Source organism: Jatropha curcas, chromosome 11 (assembly GCF_041381405.1).
Source record: "Jatropha curcas cultivar XTBG-Jc1 chromosome 11, XTBG_Jcur_1.0, whole genome shotgun sequence".
NCBI classification, from domain to species: Eukaryota; Viridiplantae; Streptophyta; class Magnoliopsida; order Malpighiales; family Euphorbiaceae; genus Jatropha; species Jatropha curcas.
In genome coordinates, this window is record NC_143161.1 from 3,354,173 (window position 1) to 3,377,326 (window position 23,154).

Below are 23,154 nucleotides of genomic sequence, written 5' to 3' on the forward strand. Positions count from 1 at the left end.
TGTCTTATGTTAAAATATCTATCACTTTTACGTCCCTTTATTTTCCTTTTTTTTTTTTAAATTAGAAACGATAAATAAATGATGAGAATTAAAAGATTGACTTATTTAAACCGATCTATATAAATCTATCAATGACAATATTTCTAACTATCTAGAGCGAATAAAATAAAATAAAAATAATTTTAAAAAAATCTCAAATATTTAATTATTTTGATGAATAGGTAGACCTAAAAACTTGGTTTAAATAATTCTAATCCTGGCATTAAAAATGAGTGTGGTCCCTCTGAAACATTCCAAGTGCCAAGAATTAGGCTGATGCCCGTTTGGGACGTTTATTACAGTCGTTGTTCTTAAGGATACGGCTAATAATGTTTGCCGATTTCCACGTTATCACTTTCAGTTGCTATTTTCACTTTCACATATTGGGAAATTTTGTTTTTGCTTTTTTTATTCCCTTCTTCTTTCGACATCGACTTGATTAATACATTCAGAATTACTGTCTGCAAAAATTTTGATAGCATTCAACAAAATGGAACCAAAATTAATAAAAATGAAGAACATTTACATTTATATTTATTATGGATAATTAGATTAATTAATTCTGTGAAATGTTTTTTAGAGCTTCTTCAAAGATAAAATCAACCAACACGGTCAAAGATATCAAATGCCTTTTAAGAGTCGACTGAGTCACTGAGGTAGCCATAAAAGGGGCGATCCCATCGAGAACTTATTGCATCACTCAGTTGTGATCTTGTTACGTCACCCACCTGTGGAATTTAATTGGTATTAACTGCGTTATAGACGCCCACCAAGCAAACTGCGTTTAAGAGACAAGGCGTTTTATTTAGCTTTTCATCCCTGTGTTTTTGCAGTAAATACCAAATGCAAAACGGTTATTGTGAGCTAGACTTTCTTAATCCCCGTTTGTGATCTCATTCTCCCCGTACTCGTACACTAAATTAATAAAAATATAAACTTTTCATATTAAAAGAATATTTATTTTTATTGATTAATAATTAAAATTTTTATCAAGAGATATTACAAGTGATTATAATGAAAACAGTAAATATTATAATTAAAAAAATCTGCCCCAAAAAGTGAACAGTTGAACATAACAAATAAGACAAAAATATATTTGTTAATACACGTTTTCCTGTAGAATTTTCTTGTTAATCTTTTTTCTTTTTTTCTTTTTTTTTTTTTTTTTTTTAATTTGCAAGCCAATCAAAGTGGCAAACGAATAGCTAAATTGTGATTTGTCAAAATATGAGTTTATTCCTTTTCTTTAAAGATACAATAAAAATATCATTATCTTATTTAATTCAAAAGATACACATCAACTACATTACACATTTGGGTAACAAATTAATCATTGCTAGGAAAAGTATATATGAAACTTTCATTCACCAAAACAAATTAACCAATAATCTATTTTTTATTTTCTTAATTTTTTTTTTTTTTCCATTTCTCTGAATTCTTCTCCACAAGCCACACAGTGCCAACTAACAGAATATGAGTGATACGACAACATAGACAATGATAGGGGAAACTCTCCTTCTCTTTTCTATTGGGTGTTTTATTTTTATTTTTATTTATTTAGAAATGAATTATTCTTATTTTGCCGGAGAAACAATATTGGCCACAACTTTATAAGAAAAGGTGTTTAATTGGCAATGACAGTTACACCTTTTGCAGGTCAGAGAGACAGTGGGGTTGCAAGAGTTCCACTTAGCTTTTTCGTAGGTTTGTCCAAAAAGTCTAGTCTTCACTCTTCACTACGATAGCAAAGCAAAGACAATACTTTGGAAACATACTTACAAATTCATTTAATTATTCTTTTTTTATTTTTATTCGCCCCCACGTCGTAACTCTACTCTCCAATTAATTTAAAGTTCTTAATGCTGTAAATTTTCAAGTTTAAAATCTTAATTTTATAAATAAAGTTTGTAAGAAATACAATTTATATAATTATTAATCAGTTATAAATTTATTATTGTTATTTATTTTTTGGAAAACCAAAATTTATGATTGTTATTGTTACTGTTTTTTTTTTTTTTTGGCATTTCCACCGACTTTCTTTTGTTTCAATTTTTTATAGATAATAAACTTTTTGCAGTGTAAGTATTATTTTCCAATATATTTGAATTGATTGGTTGTGGTTGTCAAATATCATGCATCAAGAAAATCAACGTGGATGTGAAGTTAGGCCGTTAGGGTATGTTTTTTAGCATGACAAATGGTAAATAAAAGGATTTCGGTTTGTTTTTTTTCTTTTCTCTTTTCTTCTAAGAAAGCAATGATTGATGTTAATTCCACCGACTCGCCAAATTTTCCAAGCTTATTCCATGCAAAGTGATGATTAATTATTTTTCACAATCATTATTTATTTCCAATTTATCGTGGTCGGTAGCTATCGAAGTGGGACAGTATAACTGATAACATATATTCTTCCTCGATAATGTTTATCAAATTTGAAATTTCAACGGTCATTAAGAAGATTATTAAATTATCTACATTATAATAAATTATTAAGTAAATTGATTATATTAGGCTAATTTAATACTAATTCTCTAACAAAACTAGTGAATTGAAGTAATAATTATTGGCCGCATATAAAGGGGTAACATGAAAAAAAAGATTGATTACTCCATGAAACCACAAATGTGATAAGTATTTTGGAATAAACTATTTTTTTAAATATGACAATATTATGGAATGCAAATAGTATATATATTCATAAATACAATTAATTTTAAAATAATTGTTTTTGTCTATAAATACAAATTATATTAACAATGTTAAAAGTAATATAATTATTTTTTTAACATTTTATCTTTAAATATTTAATTATCTCTATAATTTTCTTCAAAAAAAATCAAGATAAAAGAACAATTTAGTTTAATTAATTAATATTTTATTATAATTTTAAAAGACCTACTTTCTCACTTATTGTATTAAAAATTTTTAACGATTTATGTTCGTGGACGGATAGTATATCATCATCATCATCTCACTTTCAGCTGTTGCATGGGCAGACCACCTGATGTTTTGGGAAAAAAAAAATAATAAAAAGAATATTCATTTCTCTGCTCGTATTGACTAATATGGATACTCTGCTACTTGCAACTATAATATAAATAAAATTCACAACGATGATGGTTAACCACAAATTCTGGTACCTGGTGTTTTCTTCACGATGATGGTAAAATTCAAACGTAATAACATTTTTATGGAATGATTTAAAACTCTACGTATCATGATGTTAGTCTTCATCGCGAAAAAGAAATAACGTACATCTAAATTGCTTACTGTGTATAGCTAAATATAAATCAAGCAGGGAAAGAGTACTACGGTCACAAAAATTTGTACTCCAATAATAATGGAAAAATACATGTTATACCTAAATATCTTTAATTTAAGGAAGTACCCTTTTAGCTTTTTACCATTAGGTTCTTAGAATATTTAATATTCTATTAAGACCAAATTATATAAAAATTGAACCATGTCGGAACATTCAAATATAACATTAAACATATATATTATTTACTTCATACTGTATGAACTATGACCGGTACTCTCTATCGATCAAGACAAGAAAAACAAATTAATTATTGAGGAAAAAACAATAACTAATCAAGAAAATCTTTAGTTACAAGTCAACAATTCCCCGATTGCTTGTCTTAGAAATTTTTAGTTACCGTGTATTATTAAAAAAAAAAAAATTAATATCATTATCACCGAGTACTACGGTGAATACGTACCTTTTTCTTTCTTTTTTTTTTTTTTTTGGATTTATTATATATTTTAGATGCGAATCATATTTTTTTAACTCCATACACCGTTAGATCGATACATATCCATCCACCGACGTTGGTTACGTACTCTCTAACGCATCCCACCGTCAAAAAAATATGATAGCATCGCAGACCAGATTAGCATACCCCAACTCAATTAATAAACTTGTTTTTTTCTTTTTGTTTTTGTTTGTTCTTTTTGTTTTTGCGCATGAATTTCAATGTGTGGCTATGTCTTAATTCAATTGTTTTTCTATGGTTGGAAATTGATATAATCAAATAATTTAATTATTCTTGTGAAAGTCGGTCTGTAATATTGTTCCGTCGGAGTCAAAGAATCAGAAAAAGAAAAAGCTTTGTAACTTGCAAGGAAGCTTCTTTCATCACTTTCTTGATCCAATGATATTTTTCGAACTATAATTTAGCTTTTTTTTTTTGAGTTGTCGAGTTTAACTTCTGTTAATGCGATTAGGCAAAAATATGTTGTGAAGTTGGGCTTGTTTGTTGCTTGAAATTGGTGCATTGAACTTCATACCAGAAGCAGGATAGATATGCTTAATTATGACAATTGACTATACAATTAATGGAGAATTCAAATGTGAACTCTTGTAAAGTTAGGTTTTAATCATTCTTTCTTTTGTCTCGTGTGCTCTCTTCCACCGTCCAAATTAAATAATTTTCAAAACTTCATATATCTCGTTATATTTGCTAATTAAAGATTACGTTTTCTGAATAATTGCTAATTAAAGATTACGTTTTCTGAATAATTTTATATATAAACGGTATAAAATGCTCATAATAACACCCCCCCCAAAAAAAAAAAAGATTACATTTTTCACACCCAATCTTAATTAGCACTAGCTTAATTATTAAATCTGCAATAAACTTATGAAGACAAAAAAAAATTATACAAATTAGCTAGCTTGTAGTGTAGGTAATTAAGGTGGGGATGGTGGCATCAATACCAAATAACAGGAGTGGGCTACTTGCAGTTGCATGCTTGAAGTTCACATGAAAGCCACGTGACATGTAAAACAAAATCCCGTGGTAGTCAAGAGCAGTATTAAGTATTAAGCAAAATGCCAAGAAAAGAAAATAAATAAGAAATCAAATGAAATGAAAGAGCTGAGCAGAGACAACCGGATCGAGTAGTCAAACCAAAAAATCCAAAAGTAAAACCAAAACAAACAGAGACCCCAGCAATTGGACCTGTCTGAGACCGACAACGGCCGCCATTGCTTACGTGTCCTGACAAAGGGCCGAAATTACTGTAATGTTTATATATTTTTTTAAAATATATAATATACAAAATATTACTACATGCGTGTGCGTATGTATTACCTTATATATAATATAAAAAATAAAAATAAAAAACACGTCTTCCCCACTCCATTGTCCATGTAAGAAAAGTTGGAGGAAGTGGCGCTTACACGCTTATTTTCCTATTTTTATTAGGTTCCATTTTTATTAATTTAGAGCTCAAGAATTAAGTATTAATATATTATATAAATAATTAAATATTAGAGAAAAAAAAATAAAAAGGAAGAAGAACATGAACAGAAATAATATACGAGATGTCATAATCTCCTTAATTCTGTGGAGGGTGACGGATAGAATGATGCAAACATCTACCATATTCTCATTTTAACTTTCTATATATGTTTCTTTTTCATTTGACGCCCACATTTTCTATATATGTAATACAACATTCTACAATCCTACCTTTCTTTATTATGCTTCAATTATTTTTTTAATAATGATGATTGATGTGAAACGTTACGCATATATATGTCCGACTCAATTATTTTTAAATTATGTACCGATCATGTGTAAAATAATTATTAAGAACATGAAACTCATGGAATTAAGAGAGTTGTGTCTAATTAATTTATTAGTTTATTTAACATATAGTTTCTATACGTTTGAAAGAAATTAAATGTGTTAAAAAAGAATTATCTTTTAATATTATATTATTTTTAAAAAATTCGTATTATCTTTTTATTAGCATGTATATCTTCATGATTGGATCAGGAATGCCTATTTAAATATATAAATAATCCGGTAGTTGTATGAAATAAAGTAATAACGTTAATACATAGAAAAACATATGACGAATCATGGCATTCGGTGTCTCCTAATGAAGCATCATGCCTTTAATTTATTAATTAATAAAAAGTTGTAGTTCTTTTAATGGTAATTAAAGAAAAAACATATATATGTGGATTGGCATTAGTTTGATTTGTGGAGATTAATTGATGAAACTTAATAATTTAAAGATGGAAAAGAAGTGGGAATGGCCACTCTTGCTTTCTCCACTTCAATTGGATGGATAGATCATAGACACCACTTTTCCATTGAGTTCTAAGGATAACAAAAAAAATTAGTATAAAAATTATGAAATAAACATACCAAATTATTAAAAATAAAATCCCAAAAAGCAGAAACGCGTTAGCATTGGAAAAACACGTAGCTAGTTATTAAAATAACAAAAAGTACTAGCAAAGTGTGGCTTTCTTGTGGTCGGTCAAATATTAATATATTTATTTATGATTGATTTATTATTTATCCTCATCCAACTAACTTCCAGCTTATTAATTAGTTTAAACTGTCACTATGTAATTTTCTTGATAAAAAATCATTATGGATAATAATACTTTAGTTTATGTTTTTAAAAATTATTTGATGAGATTGAAGTGGATGTTGTAACTTCTCAAATGTCTGTCTTCTTTTTGTAGGACGACTAGCTGATCAAACAGAATGTTGCTCTTTCTTTAATTATTTTATCATTAAAAGAATCAAATCCTTTTTTTTTTTTTTTTAACTTTACCCCCATTATCTGTTCTTTTATTTGTTTATTTTAGGAAAATAATTTAATTTTAAAAAATATTTTTCAAGAAAAATTTTTTATATATATTTAATTGTAATATTGAAAATGGTTGAAAAATTAAATTTGGAACTATTTTTATATCTATAATGATATATTATGATGGTATAATTAATAAATAATAGTAATATAATTTTATTATGATATATTTATAATGCATGCTTCTCTAATTACAAGCAATGAAGATAAAATAATAAATTTGCGTTCTCGTTTTGGAAAGTCTTGATCATCTAGCAATTGCTTGCCAAGTTACTTAAGTAAATTAAACAAATAATTATTGTATATATAATCTTTTCACTCATTCCCTCATTGTATCTTCCACTTTGGTATTCTTAATTAGAACTTTCCTAAGGATTGATTTTACGTTTTTAATGATATTTATTCAATTGTATTTATTTTTTTATTTATCAAGAGGTTTAATAGGTCAGAAAAGACATTCTGAGTTATATAACGAGTGATTATTCTCTTATTCGTTACACGACAGATAGATATCATATATTCTAAACACCGAAATATATTAGCATTCAGAATTTGAAAAACTGAATTATGCAACGCTAGTAAACAGTTGATAAATAATAGTTAATAAAATAGTTAGTTTTACCAAACATGTCTAAATGCACGTATATGCACGTACTATAACTTTTTGTTGCACATGAACTGGATTGCATGCCACTGATAAACCGATTTTTTTTTTTTTTTTTTTTTTTTTAAGATAAAACAGGAATCTTCGTTAACGAAAAACCGATCTGCTTAGACTTTGGAGTGATGCATTACTAATGATACATTGAACCTTACCCTTATTAGAGTATTATATATTATATAATAAGCTCAAAAAAGACAAATAAAATATCCTTTAAGGAAAATGCTTTACCGAATGAAGGGAAAGGGGAACGAGACCAAATGATTATAATTTAAAATTTTCTTATTTGAACATGATTTTAAGAAAATTCACAATTATATGATTGCAGATTAAATCTTAATTTTTTTTTGAAAGGTATTCAATCTTAATTAAACTAAAAAAAAAAATTGAAAGTAAAGAAAGGAATTATAAATATAATGAAATTATAATTATTTAAAATTATATATATTTATATTTATATAAACACCGTTGCCCCATGTATACATGTGATATAGTACACAAGAATATCCATGTCCAGATACAAAGATAAATTTGTGATGAAACCAAACGCCGTGAGTTTTACACGTGGATGAGGGATTTATTTCGAAATTTGGTTGCAATAACTTAAAGGGAATTTTCTCTTTTAAATACATTTGGTCTCTAATTGCTGACACAATGTATTGTTTTTTTTGGATGGCAATTAATTATTTGAGAGAAACTCTCCGATAAGACTCGATAGATAGTTGAAAAGGTGTTTACACGCAACGGTAAAAAGACACTATACAGAAAATAATATGAAAACGTGTTTTTTGTCATTTTGGTGTATAAACGAGGCACATGAAATTTTTATTATGTTTTCCTATTTTTTTTTTTTTTTTTAAAAAAACCCTAACTATTAAAACCGAACCGATATATTGCAAAAGTCGACTAATTGATTCAAGTTAGTATGGTTTAGATACCAACTTTGATTTGATTCGATTTCACTTATAAAAATTTTAATTTTTTCGATCTTAGTTCAGTTCAGTTCATTTTGTTTGCTCACCCCTATACGTCAATGCTTTTCATTTCCATCTACTACCAAAAGCTTGCAACCTTGAAAGCAACACACATGTAACATATCAACACATAGCCAAATATTTGTATACACTTATAATATGCATTATTGAATATTTACAAAAAAAAATATTATTAATTGAAGTTGTAGAGTTGTAATAAATTAAAATCAAACCTTAAATTAGAATAAAAAACAAAAATTCTTGATAGCTAAATCAAAAAAATTAAATTTAAACTAACAATGATCCATAATAGTAACAAAGAGTTTCAGCATATCTTAGAGAAAGTAAAAAATTATTGATAGCAAAATCAAATAAATTACTGATAGCCAATGCCAGTAAAATTTAGTGGTAGTTTTTTTCTTCATAAAATATGAAATGATATGATATGGTAGGATAAAATTTTTACAATAGATTTTAGAAGTTAGATAATATAATTTTGATTTATTTGTAATTAGAATTCATAATACATATTCAATTTATTAATTTAATACAATTTTGATAATATTAAACTTTTCAATTAGAATTCATAATACAATCAGAATTTGTAATATAATTTTGATTTATTTGTAATTAGAATTCATAATACATATTCAATTTATTAATTTAATATTTATTTAGCCTTGTTATAATTGTAATCAATTTTTTAAACTTTTATTTTTGCAATGCACGTTGAGATCTTGTTGTTGTATATATATTTATTTACTAAAACTTTTTATTTTGTAAATTATTCAATATTTATTTATTAATTTATTTGAAATAATCTATTATTTTGTTATTTTCCAAAAAAAATTTAGGTTTAAGAAAGAAACTAATAATTATTTAATTCATTTTTAGCCAATTAAAAAATAGAGCAATCTATTATTATTAAATCTAACTATATTTTATTTATCCATCTTAATATTCTCCTTTCATTTGGATTATATATATATATATATATATATATATATATATATATATATATATATATTATAGATTAATTGGAAAAATTAATATGACATGAACGAAGGCAGTTTGCCCTTTCGAGCTAGCTAGGGTTACGCCAAACAACAACTTTCTAACGTTAAAGATTGACTATGAACCACAAAACCTGCAAAATGTTAACGCTGGAGCGTTTGAAATGTTAAATCTTCTTAGAAATTTTAAAAAATATAATAATCCATAATATCCGGTATAAAAAAAAAAGTGGCAAACTATGTTAAATGAGAGAAATAAGTGTTCCCTATAAAATAAATAAATTTAAATAAACGGAGACAAGAGAAGCCCAGAATCGTGGACGTGGATAAGGTACTGTCCACAGGTGGCTTCTATGTTGCAATTTATAGCTGTCAAATGCTGGACGAAAACAAAGAATTGCTTCCATGGATGGGTAATTAACCCACCACCATACATATATATATATATATATATATATATATATATATATCCCATAATTAATATTTAATTCTTTCTCTTTTTTTTTTTTTAAAAAAAAAAAACTGAGAATTTAGATGATCTTGCGAAGATTATAGTCTGAATATATATGTGATGATAAGATTATTTATTATCAAATATAATTAAATTGATAAGGCAAAATGTTTATATTAGGCATAGCTATAGCACATATTCAACTGAAGATTTTATTTATTTATCCATATATAACAAATAAATTTAAAGAGTATATTCGAGAACAAAATAAGACAGAGAAAAAACATGTCTACAATATGTAAACCTGAATGATAACTCACTAATAATAATTTTGGCAATATATTTATCCAATCAAAGTAATATTCCACGTGTATTCCACATGGGTAGATTTGCATACCCGTTACCAATCATGTCTTGCCATTCTGGATTTATTCACACAAAGTTAAAATGAAATAATTTTATTTATTTTATTTCAATATTTAGGGAAGCAATATTAATTCAGCAAGCAAAGGGATCGATTAATTGGTAGTACAAAGCAACATGGTCACACTCATTTTGTAAATGATGAAACAAATGCCATAACAGCATGTTTAAGCATGTTTGGGGACAAAAATTATGCATGTCTTGTCACATTATTAATTATTTTTTTCCACTTGCAATTAATTTTTTTAATGGTGTCTGAAATTATTTAGAAATTAATATATTCTACATAAAATGTAAAATTTTATATTAATAGATTAATATTGTATATTTTACTTTAAAGAAAACAAAGAATCGAGACTGCTTTTTAAAGCACAAGACAAAGATTTTAATTTCAAGCTCAAAACTGTATTTTCTATCAATTCTTTTCTTTTTCTTTTCTTTTTTTTCATTGGGGACATAAGATTTGATTCTATTCAATCATTAACTCCCATCTAATGAAAAATGATTGGCTTCTTTATTCAAAATTTTAATGACAGCAAAACAATTTGTTCATTGAGAAAAAGGTATCTTGAAAAGGAATTTTGCTAGAGGTAATCATACGCATAATGCATATAATGTTCATGCACTGAACTGATTAACTAGTGCTGATTGCTTATACATATAAATACATATCATATGGCTGTGATAGTTCAAGTAGGTAATAAATAATAAAGGAAGAACCAGTTGTTGTGTTGTTGCAAGTTGCGAAGAACCCACATGGCCATGTTCTTATATGGAAGAGTCACGCATGCATATGAGAGTTACTGATGCTGAATTCTGATAGACATGTTTATGCATGTCTCTCAGTCAAAATAGTCATTCAGTGGCTAACATCTTTTCAAGGGACACAACTAATTTCACGTCTCAGAAATATTTTCAAAAACATATTTGAATTGCCTCCCCGATCTTCCCCTTTTTTGTTTTTAAATTTTTTTTTTTTACCCTATAACTTGTATCTACTTCTTTAACCAAATATAAGTTGGCCCCTCTAATTTTTCATAATTTTATATTTATCTAAGAGTTTAATGTATGTTTTCTAAAATATGTCTTGAGCCACTCTAATTTTAAAAATTTTACTTTTAGATGCTCCAAAATTTTTGAATTTTTTCCTTCAAAAGTATATATAATGTCCCAATTTCTCAATAATTTCATACCTACATGTCATTATAACCCATTAAAGTAGCTCAACTCAGAAGACAATTTCTGCAAGATTTGAGATCCCATACGTGAAAAAATATTTACAAAAAGGAGCAACTACAAATCCATAAACGACATTAACCTTTTATGTATATATATAATCTGGTCGAGACAAGAAAAATCTAATTTGTCGTATGCCAACCTAAAGAACGTGGCGAAGGCCATCATTATTGGATTCTAATTTTTGTTGTTAAAGCCTCACAGGCTTAAAACTTCATTGGTATGATCGATCGTCAAAACGCAGTTGTGGACCGATTATGATAATAAGTTGGGTTTATTGCGTTTATGGGCCATGTGGATTGGTCCAATTTCAGTTATATTGGTCCTATAAAAAGCAAGACTCAATTAACAATTTGTTCTTCCTTTCAAAAAAAAAAAAAAAAAAAATCCGAAAGAGTGTTTTAATAACAGTAAAATTATTATCGATAACTATTTTTTAATGTTTTAATATCAGTAATAATAATAATAATCTTATAATTTATAAGATTGTAAAAATAATTAAACTCATAAAAAATTGTTATTAATAACAAAGAAGAAAAATAAGAGTAAAAATTATGGCAACCATTGACATTTAATGGATATGCATTCTATATATACTTTTTTAATTTTTAAATAATTTTGTCAGTAAAAAGTGTGTAATTGGTAATCCCTTTGAAAAAAAAAAAAAAAAAAAGTCAGTTGCCAATTTTCTTGAATATTTCAAAATGCAAAACATATAAAAACATTTTCAGAAAAACATTTTTGACAAACCAAACCAAAAACATGTTTCCATTTTGATTTTCAGAGCGGTAATCCCTCCCAAAAAGCAATAGAAGTTGCTCAAAAAATGAAAGCAATAAATAGAATCTGCATTATTTCGTTTAAGATTTGAAGCACATAACAACGCTCCAACAAACAAGAGACGTCCTTTTGATTGATTAGTGCTCATTTGATTTAACTATTTATGATAACCGATAGTTAACAAATGCTATTTTATAATCATACTACTGAAATATATAATAAATATTAAGAGTGCAATTATTTTCGTTTTTATTTTTTTAATTATTTTCTAGTTATTATATTATATAAATAAAAATATTAATTATATTTCTTATAATAATAATATCTACTAGTTATTTACTTTTAAATAACTATAAATAAAAGGTATCAACAAAAATATTAATTTGAAAAAAAAAATATTAGTAATAATTTTTATTAAGTTTGTACAGTGCAAATATAATATAAATAAAAATATAATTAATTTGCAGCTAATAGAAAAAACTCTAAAATGCAATTAATGAATTAACAAGCTTGGGACATAACTTTTGAAAAACAGATTACAATCAAATAAAACTCATTTTGCCAATCAAATTCTGTAAAAATGAGTTACCATCATGTTAACAAGAACACTATACTAACCATGAACACTTGAATTCAACTTAGTCAAGTCTACACAAAGAAGTAATAACAGAAACTCCTGAATGAAAAGGAGGGAAAAAACTAAATAAATGGCTGAAATAGCCTTGTTCAGTTATTTAACCATATATTTCCCCAACACATATTAGAGTAGAGTTACATAATCTTATCTTTGACAGACAAACCTAATGATAGAGATGGTGATTTCAATATCTACCTTGAATCCATTGCATAAATTAAGTTACTGCAAAGAAAAAACAAGAAAATCCTCAACTTCATTGACAGTTTTTTACCACACAAAATTGCCAACAAAATGTGAAATTAAATAATGACCTGAAATAAAAGCTGATAAAAGATGTAATTAAAGAGGAACATGAAAAGCCTACCATATAGGTGAGGTCTATTTATGCTACTACTGTAATTACTGGCACAGCTGCTCAACCGCTGTCACAATCTGGGCAGGTTGAACCACAGTCCACTCTTCCAATGTCCCGGCATAAGGGGTTGGCACATCCTGTGAAGATAAGCATACAATAGGAGCATCCAAATAGTCATTGAAATTTTCAGTGATAGCTGCCGTCAAGCTAGCACCAATGCCACCAGTCCTCATGCATTCCTCAACAATCAGCACACGATGTGTTTTCTTCACTGAATTTCCAATTGTGTAGAGATCAAATGGTTTCAGCGATCTGATATCAATAACTTCAGGATCATATCCCTTGTTCACTAAAGTTTTGGCAGCTTGCATCACATGATATCTCATCCTTGAGTAGGTTAAAATTGTTACATGCTCTCCAGGCCTAACCATCTCAGCTTCCTCAAGATTACAGATGTATTCTTCATCAGGAATTCTCTCTTTGAGGTTGTAAAGCAAGACATGCTCAAAAAGTATGACTGGGTTCTCACTTCGAATTGCAGCTTTCATCAAGCCCTTGGCATTATAAGGCGTCGAGCATGCAACCATTTGGATTCCGGGAATTGATTGAAAATATGATTCAAGGCGTTGTGAGTGCTCAGCTCCAAGTTGCCGACCTACTCCACCAGGTCCACGGATGACTATTGGTATTTTAAATTGGCCACCGGATGTGTAGTGAAGCATGCCGCAATTGTTTGAGATCTGGTTGAAAGCTAGGAGAAGAAAACCCATGTTCATACCCTCAACAACTGGCCTCAAGCCAGTCATAGCAGCTCCAATGCCCATACCAGTGAAGGAGTTCTCAGCAATAGGGGTGTCAAGAACTCTGAGATCCCCATATTTTGTAGCCAGGCCTTTTGTCACCTTATACGAACCTCCATAATGACCCACATCTTCACCCATGACACAAACATTGGGATCTCTATCCATTTCTTCTTCCAAGCCTTCTCTTAGTGCCTCAAAGAGTAGAAGTTCATGTCTGATCACAAAATGCAGAGATACTTCAGTACTTCAAGCGTGATGCAAATCAATGTGACTTAATAAACATAAATAACGATATAATAATCCTGCACACATCAATCACAAGTCTAGAATACTAAGAAATGCAGCAGACACTTGAATGCGATATGACAAGGCATAATATAAATCATGTCAACATTAGAATCTTGTATCCACATGTCAGCTCTGCATTATAAGCCTTATGGCCTTATAAAACTGCATCTTAAAGCAAATTTGCAAAAAGAAGCAAGCACTTCAAAAAAGGGTTTGGCATTCAAATTTAGAAAAAGAACCTAGTTTGTTAAAAAATTGAAAACCGCTTTGAGTAGACTGATTCTTGGGAACTACTTTGTGCCGTCTTAACTATTAATTTCAGATCATACAAAACCAAGTTTTCCTTTCATCCACATAATTTCTCTTTCTTTCATAACACCCAATCACATCAGTTGCTATTAGTTTCTTTATTTTAGAAAGTCATAATTAGAGTCAATTAATGATGAGAGTATCTTAACAGTGTGTTCAAACTTCAGCTCCAAAGACAAACCAATTCGCATGCATAAACTAACGTTAGTCATTCTCCAAAGAGTCAAGTCAAGTCTGCCGAAAATTTTATTCTCGATATAAAATTGAATAAGGTTCATCCATAATATATGTCAAAGTTATAGATAGAATGGTGCAAGAAACAGGTAGAGCAAAGCAAAATGATTGAGCTGACAAGTGTACATATATAAGTAACCAGAGAATACAAGCATACCCCGATTTAGAAGCGGTTGAAGCTGCAGAACTATCAGCCTTTGTCTAAACAAAACAAAGAAAGTAAACACACTATCAGTTCCAAATAACAAATAGCAAACATAAAAACCCCATTATCAAGAAAGAGAAGTAGATTATTTACTGCAACAGCATTGGTAATCAACTGCTCGGCCCTGCGACTTCCCGAATTAGAATCTAAGTTCAAGTTCATGCTCCCATCAGATCTGACCACAAAGAAGCTCGCTTTCCTCTCTAAATCGAACAAAAAAACGAAAAAGATTAAGCAAATTTCACATATCCCCAACTACAATTAGATGGCGAAAAAAAAAACAAGTTATACATAGAAACCGAACCTGACAAGGATCTACGAGCGGGGAGCTGCAATTTCTTCGAATCGAAGGAATTGGAAGCTGTTAAAGCCGTTGCAGTTCCTAATCCTTGGAAAACTGTAGCCATATGTGCCTTTCTCTCCTGCCTTTTAGCAAAAAACTAAGCAAGAGATCAGAGAAAGATAGAGAGATGGGAAGATGGAGAGAAAAAGAGATTGAATTTATAAAGAGCAAACAGCGAAAGAAAATGAGAGAAGGCGGAGAAATTGAGGAGTATAACAGAATAGAAGAAGAGCTAAGTGTGAGCTATTGGGTTGTGCTTCGTCTTTTTGGCTTACGTAGGGCGATTTATTTGATGCTGAAACTTTCAGGCCACAATCCACATAGTTTCCATCGCCATTTCTCCCTCTCTCTGAAGAAGGGTTTTGCTAGGCTACATCGCACCAATCGTAGTTGAATTGGAAAACTAGCCACGTTAGCCATTTAGGGTAATTATGTCATTTCAGTCTCTTTGAGGCGTTAGATGGAGACTTCCAGTTGGTTGTTGAGAGCAATGGAGTGGGGGTGCAAGCCTGCAAGTAATGAAAGAAGTACGTGAGCTGTGTATTGCTTTGTCTCGTTGGTGACCCACTTTAACGGTTGGACCAACCCTAACAAGCAGCTCCTTAATTGTCTTGTGACTTGTTTGTGAGCTCTTTGGGTTCAGATCTGCTGCTTCTGAGTTTAGACTAGACTTAGTGGACCATATAATTAATAGGCCTGACTTATATTTTCTTTGTTGTTAGATCAATGTCAGAAAGCCCAGCCCGCAAGTTTTTAAGTGCCTTTTAAGGAAGTCTAACAACTAACCGTCACAAAAGTATGGAAGCTCTTTATCTGCTGTTTTCAATCATATCAACGTTCGTCACTTCCCTTGCTCTCTCTCTACGTCTCTTCTTCCGTACTCTACTCTGTCGCTTCCTCCCCTTCTACTACACTGATGCTCTTTCCTCCAATGCCGCCGCAGAATCTGTCTCTATCTACGAAGGCACTGTCTGGCACGAGCGGCGCCATCCCGTGCGCCACTCGTTCCGCTACTCGGTTCGTTATGCGCTTTTTGACCTCGATTGCTCCCCCGGCCCGCCGCCTGACCACCTCTCCGCCGATGAGGCTCGCCATGTAGCAGGAACCTCGGGACCAGTGTAGTTACTAATTACTCTAAAACTTTCAAATTGCCTCGAAATTTACATGCGTCAATAATCCACATTAAATAATGGAAAATTCACTTTTTTTTTTCAAAAATCAAGTTCAAGCACATAATTATTGTGCAATGAATTTTCGTTTTTCCTAATTGAAGGACATACTGTTCGATTGAGTTGAATTAAGTTCTTTGTTTTATTTTATTAATTTGTGTTTGGATATATGGATATTTGAAATGAAGGATTTGAACTCGATATGTTAGCTTCAATATTTGTAAATATAGATTGAATTTGTTTGATGAGATTCTGTCATGTAATCCAAATTTAAATGATAACTCGTTTGTGTGTAAATTTTCAAATAACTTCTAGAAAGATGATTTCAAATGCAGTATCTAAAATTTGGCTAAGTATATTTTTCAGTGCGTAACTCGATAAGTTCTAACTCCCCAAGTTATGATATCTTCCGATTTGCTGCACATTTTACTTTCTTTCCAGTCATCCAGAAGTCTCTTTATTGATTTTTGTTGCTCTTTTGGCAGTTTTCTCCTGACAATACCTACCAGCGTGGGATATGAACAAAATCCTCTGAGTTTGTACTATTGCTATGACCTTGAAGGCTCTCTTCGGCATTTGAAGAAGTGCATTGCTGAGGTATGTAGTTTTGTTTTCTCTGTGGTGAATTGGAAATAGCCAAGTTTGGAGGTGAACACTCATTATCAAAGTCACTGAGCTTTCACTCAAAGTGACTGTCAAACACTCCTCTCACTGAGTTCAATCAAGAACCAAACACCATTTAATGCATTCACGAGATATGCAGAAGATCAAATCTTATAAACCACATCAATGCCTTATTACCATTTTGCATGTTAAGAAAGTGAACATGCTGTAGCATTGAATTTCCTTGTCCTTCTCTCACATCTTAAGAAAGTGAACATGCTGTAGCATTGAATTTCCTTGTCCTTCTCTCATATTAAGTTTTAATATCTTATTATGAACTAAAGAATTCATTTTTCCTTGTTTAGAAAAGGTCATGATTTGAAGCTTTGTCTGTACTAGTCAGATTCTTTGAACTGTTATGTTAAGTTACCAGAGGCTGCCACTTGTTTGTTTATGTCGACTCAGTGGAAATTTCTTAAATTTCTCTAGACCATAATTTCTATCGAGTCTTTCTGGAAGTTCATGTTGCTAAAGTTTGTTCAAGTTCAAAAGAAAAGAAAACTAAAGTGGAGATATGACACACTGAAACAATGAAATCCTTTCATTCAGGTTCTAATATAGAAAAAGCTTGTGCCAATGCATGTGTGTTTGAAAAATTGTCAGCTTAAACATTGCTTACTGGAACTGGATGACTTATCACTTATCATTTGAAAGGGAAGCATCGACCATCTAGTCAGAATTGCTGCATTACTCACCGAAGTGTTTTTCCTACTTTTCTTTTCTTATTTTGAATTTTCATGCCCTTCTATATTTGCTTTGATGTAGTGGAGTTCATGCATATCATAGAATACATTGAAATACCTTTCACAATGTATGATATGCATTGGACCTTGTAAGATATTATGTGGAATCTACTGGTACTCCCTTTTTTCTAATATTGAGACAATTGGAGGAGGTCCACCTCCTCATGATTCAAATAGTAAATTTGATGCGTCTAATTGTCTTTTGAAATGTGAAATGTGAAATGTTTTGATTATTTTATATAGCAGGCACTTGGCTGACCTTGATGTGATTGGTTTAGGTAACAAATACACCATGGGGTGAACGAGTCAATTTTGTTTTCAATCCAAACTCGGATTTAGTGGCAAAACCATTGCATGTCAGCCCCTTTATGGTATTGTTCAGTACTTCCTCTGCTTTTCTAGTTTTGGGTTTGTTATAATTACCTTCTGCTTTTTGCTTTTTGTTTATTGCTTAATGTACTAATATTACCAACAAATTATTTCCTATTGAATACATGCTGTTCTATTTCACTCCTGTTTTGCAGTCCAATTGGTCAACCATGGCTTTCTTATGTTCTTATGAGTTTTATATCACGTTGATGCTTTCTGCCGTAATTACATATATCATGTCTATCTTTTAGCCTTCATGCTTTAGCATATTATGGGATAGGATCTGCTGTGAACCCAGTTATATGTAGAGTTTTCACCTTTTGATTTGGAATGGGCATTAAATTAGATAATACCTTGAGGCCAATCTGGCATAGATTCATATTCAGAAAGAGGAATCTTGGCATCTTACGGGTGAATGGTATTCCTATTGAAAAAAAGGAATCTTGACATCTTATTGGTGAATGGTGTTCTTATTCAGAAAAAGGAATCTTGGCATCTTATTGGCGAATAGTTGAAACGAAAGTCTTCATTATTGTCAGGCAGGGAGTTCTGAAGGCGTCTGCAACACTGTGTGCTGCACCCTAGTTAAGTACTTGGCAGAACTATTAAAAATGGTGTTGTAATTGTTGGCTTCATATGGTGGATGAAGCTTCTTTAGTTGTGATTGTTTGAGCTTTAGGATCCTTAGGGTTATATGACAGCTCATTGAATTATATGCCAATTGAAATATAGGACAATAGTAACCGAACATGCCAAATATGTCACATTTATTAAGATTAAGAGAATCAAGTGATGTGATAGTTATGTGACCTACAACAACCAAATTGTAGCAGTTCTGCATAATCTTTATATATTTCAATTGTTCTCTTCTGTATTCTGAAACTAGATTCTTCACACTTCAAAATATTGATGGAAAATTGCAGGATATGATTGGGAATTGGAGCATCAGAGCAAATGATCCTGAGGACAGTTTATCTGTATGCATTTCAGTCCAACACCCTAAGCATGGCGATTATTTTGTGGCTACATTAAAAGCTAAGAGAATCTCCTCAATCTCAGTGTCCGATCATGATTTGTTCTTCTGGTTGATGCCTCATAAAGTTGCATTGTGGATATATTGGCATGTGAGTAGACTTGAGTAACTGTAATCATCAATTTGATCTAATCAACCTATCACTTAACTATTATTACAGTTGCCTTGGAAATTGCAAATCTGTTTTACCTGTAATTGGAAACAACAAACATTTTGTTTTACCTTTAATTGGAAATAACAGAAATTGCGCAGTTTGAGAAAATATATATAAAAAAAGATCAATATACTTTTGATATCAAAACGGTTATTTTTTGGCATATTTGCTACTAGAATACTTTTACCCTCTTCTTTACCTGAACAGTTATGCTTTTAGATATTAGGAGTTGAAATTTAATATTTTCTTATCCTCACCATGTTATCATATGTAGGCTATTAAACTCTGGTGGAAAAATGTGCAATTTATAACACATCCAAGGTACAGTAACCCTAAACATAGGGAGGAAGCACAAATGCGTGACCAAATGCTTCAATGCAATCAGAAACCTGCATCGGACAGGGATAAACGTTTGCAAGATGAAGGACATTGCCCAGAAAATTTCACTGACAGGAATTACAGGAAACGACAGTTCAAGTGGAGAGATGCCAAGTGGCCTTGGTGTTAAATTCTAATGGTAAGCTTTCCACTAAAATCTATTGGATGAGACTTGGTGTTTCTTATCTTACTTTGTATAAACATGTGATGTTTGTCTATAACCATCAAAAATGCAGCTACATATAAACAATATTGCGAGAATCTATTATTCATTGGGCTATTGGGATTCTTCCTTTTTTTTTTTTTTTTTTGTCCAAAATCTGTTATTAGCAATGGCAATGCCAAATTAGTCCTTACTGATCTTTCTGCAACTCGGGGGTGTTTGCTCTCAGAAAAGTGCTTCCATAGTGTTTTTCATGATATAAATGTGAGAAACTGCAACTGGCATTATGTAATCACTTTTTCATAGCAAATGTATGGCACATATCTCTGAACCATTCATCATTATCGTCAGGATCAATTATTTATGATCATAATCTGTCCGTAAATAGTACTAGCTTCCTTTTTCAATATGCTTTATGTGTACATAATCTAACCTTCTCTGCCTGCATGTGGGACACTTTCTTTTTGCTTTGGCTATTTTGATGCATTTTAGTACAAAGCAAGAGTCTTTTTGAGGAACAGTGGCGCAGTTTCTTATATATCTGCCTCAATCACTATCCTTCTTTTCCTTGGGTCGACAGTAAAGCAAATTAGCTTGGTTGATTAGGTCGACATCACTAGGAGCTTGCGCTGCATTATGACCTCAAGAAGAATCGGTCTCTTTACACTATGTCATTATTATTGCTTTTGCTTGAAAACGTTACCGGTGAGATTCTCGTGCTAGTGTATAGATAGTATGTCGATGGCATATCACTTGGCATTTTTGGCATGGGAAAGCTTTTACATGACAACAGCCCACCTGCCACCTATTTGGCTGCAGTCAAATGGTCTTATATCAAGTTTAAGATTGAGAAACAATGAATCAAAATTACAGAAATTACAAGAAAGTATAGTTTGATTCTTATTCATAAATAATATTATTATTATTGGAAATAGGGGGAAAAAGCGGAGGCGAAACACAAGATGCCACGTGGCCAGTGGTGGTATTCTTAAATTGACCAGTAAAGTGGAGGTCAATAAATTAATAGAAAAGAAAGAATCAAAGAAAGAAGCCACAATGTTTATATTGATGGTGATGCCTGAGTTATAGTCATAACTCAGTAACTAAATTATATTATAGATAATAGTTTAGCTGACTTACTGAGTAAACTTTAAGAACACATAGCATTAAAGCACACATGTGAACAACAAAAGAGACTTACGATATGTCCAAGTCAAAGCTTGGAATTCTTTTTCTGAAACAGTCAAATTTATTTCCACTATTTGGCTGTATTTTTTGTTATTAAATATTCTTGTCTTACTAGAACAAAAATAATTAAACGGACAAAGTTCTTTGATCATATAGAATCTTTTTCATTGAAATCTTACATACGAAAACGTAATATTTTTTTCTTGGCAGAGTTTCGTCGAGAAATATGCCAAATAAGATGACTTGAAATTGTTTAGGCCCTATGAATTTTCATTTTCAACAAAAATGGAGAAAAGGTTGTGATATTCAATACATAAATTCATTTTTACGTTTCGTTAATTTTGTAATGATCTTTAATTTTTATTTTAATTCAAGAAATTTTGACTTATAAGATTCATTAATTAAACAATCTAATAGGTGAAATTACTTTATTGAAATATTTTAATTTGTAAAATTAAATGAAATTTAATAATTATTATTTTTAAAATGTTTGAACTACACAAATCAATATTTTATATATAAAACTTAAAAATTTTAAAGAATTATTGTTACTTGTATGGGAAGGTGTGCAATATTTTTAAAATTCATAATTTTAAGATTTCAATAAGTCTCTTAAAATAAGACAACCGAATTCATAAGGTGAATTTATATTCTTGCAAAGAAATATATTGAAATTCAACTTCAATGCCTACTTTACGGTTTTTATTTTTTTCCGTCTTTAAGGAAGTAAACATCAAATCAAATTAGTAATCATCAACGTGCCACAATGCTTGCTTCAATGATCAAAACTGTTCAATTTGGATTTATTTATATAATTAAGACATTGAATTAGGTCTGTGATTTATGTATTATGTTATCTCTATTTAATTAAAATAAAATACATACTTGAAATTCAAATAAGCAATGGACTTTTTTTTTTTTTTTTTTTTTTTGTGTCCGTCCGTATGTTTGTTATGGTACTAATTAGTCTTAAAAAACTACGAACCTCATAAATATATATTTTAAAACATCACTACGCAGAAACGACACAGAAAATGAATTGATTAAAACCCATAAATAAATTACAATTTTTTTACTGTTTTTTATTTGTTTCTACCTTTGTATTTTTGTTTTAGTCCATAAAAATAAAACTCTTATATAGAAACAATTTCATTGTATTTTACTTTGAAAATAGATAATCTTTTGAATCTTGGATGAAAAGTTCAAAACCCAGCTAGTCATTTTCCATGCCCTAGACATGATCCATAAGCATGTGATGGGTAAGCAATGCACACATTAATCACGTTTGTTAAATAAAGAGCATCAGAGGTTATCTTTCTTCTCCCAATACCAGAAAAGCAAGTAGGCCATCCAGTTTATGAAATGAACTCTTCATTTTCCAAAAACAAACCCCACAAACACAGCCTGCTCGGCTGTTTGGTTCACGTGAAAAATTTTTAATTTCTTTTTCTAGTCTGGTTTGGTTTCCATGTGAGAAATTTTTAATTATTATTAATGCTAATGTTAATAAACGTGGGAACGGAATCATTTGCTAATTCTAATTAATTACATAATTCATGCAAATAAATTATGGAGTAGTATTATTTGTTGTGTAGAATTAATTAAGAGAAGATTTATTTATAATATTGAAAGAAAAACGAAATTTCCTTAGAAATTGTTATGCGTGGCTAAGTTGCTTCATGAAAATTTCTAGGAGAGAGACTAATATTCAAGAAACTGCCTCATCATGAATTTGCTTTTGCCAGCCAAATTCCAAGAAGATGAAGCTTCCGAGTCCATGTTCCTATTCAGTGCACCGCCAAACTAAATTAAACTGTATCATCGTCATAATTCATAATCATTAATTTCTCAATTAGTATTATTGTATTCTAATTAAGATTGAATTTTTAGATTATATTCGATAATACTTTAAATTTGATAAAAAA

At 30.2% G+C, this 23,154-nt stretch overlaps 2 protein-coding genes across 2 annotated transcripts; one reads left to right on the forward strand and one right to left on the reverse strand.

Moving 5' to 3' along the window:
• Positions 1–12,765: 12,765 nt before the first annotated feature.
• Positions 12,766–15,755, reverse strand: LOC105634002 (pyruvate dehydrogenase E1 component subunit beta-3, chloroplastic). The gene is made up of 5 exons (XM_012216728.4): positions 15,331–15,755; positions 15,120–15,229; positions 14,979–15,022; positions 13,197–14,204; positions 12,766–13,054 (listed from the first exon to the last, which is right to left on the reverse strand). Exons 1-4 carry the CDS (start codon positions 15,431–15,433, stop codon positions 13,232–13,234), a joined length of 1,230 nt encoding a protein of 409 aa, XP_012072118.1. The 5' UTR covers positions 15,434–15,755; the 3' UTR covers positions 12,766–13,054; positions 13,197–13,231.
• A 384-nt stretch (positions 15,756–16,139) lies between these two features.
• On the forward strand, positions 16,140–20,385 carry LOC105634003 (DUF1365 family protein). The gene is made up of 5 exons (XM_012216729.4): positions 16,140–16,487; positions 17,024–17,135; positions 18,223–18,315; positions 19,237–19,437; positions 19,775–20,385. The coding sequence occupies exons 1-5, from the start codon at positions 16,168–16,170 to the stop codon at positions 20,006–20,008; spliced, it is 960 nt and encodes a 319-aa protein (XP_012072119.1). The 5' UTR covers positions 16,140–16,167; the 3' UTR covers positions 20,009–20,385.
• Positions 20,386–23,154: the final 2,769 nt, after the last annotated feature.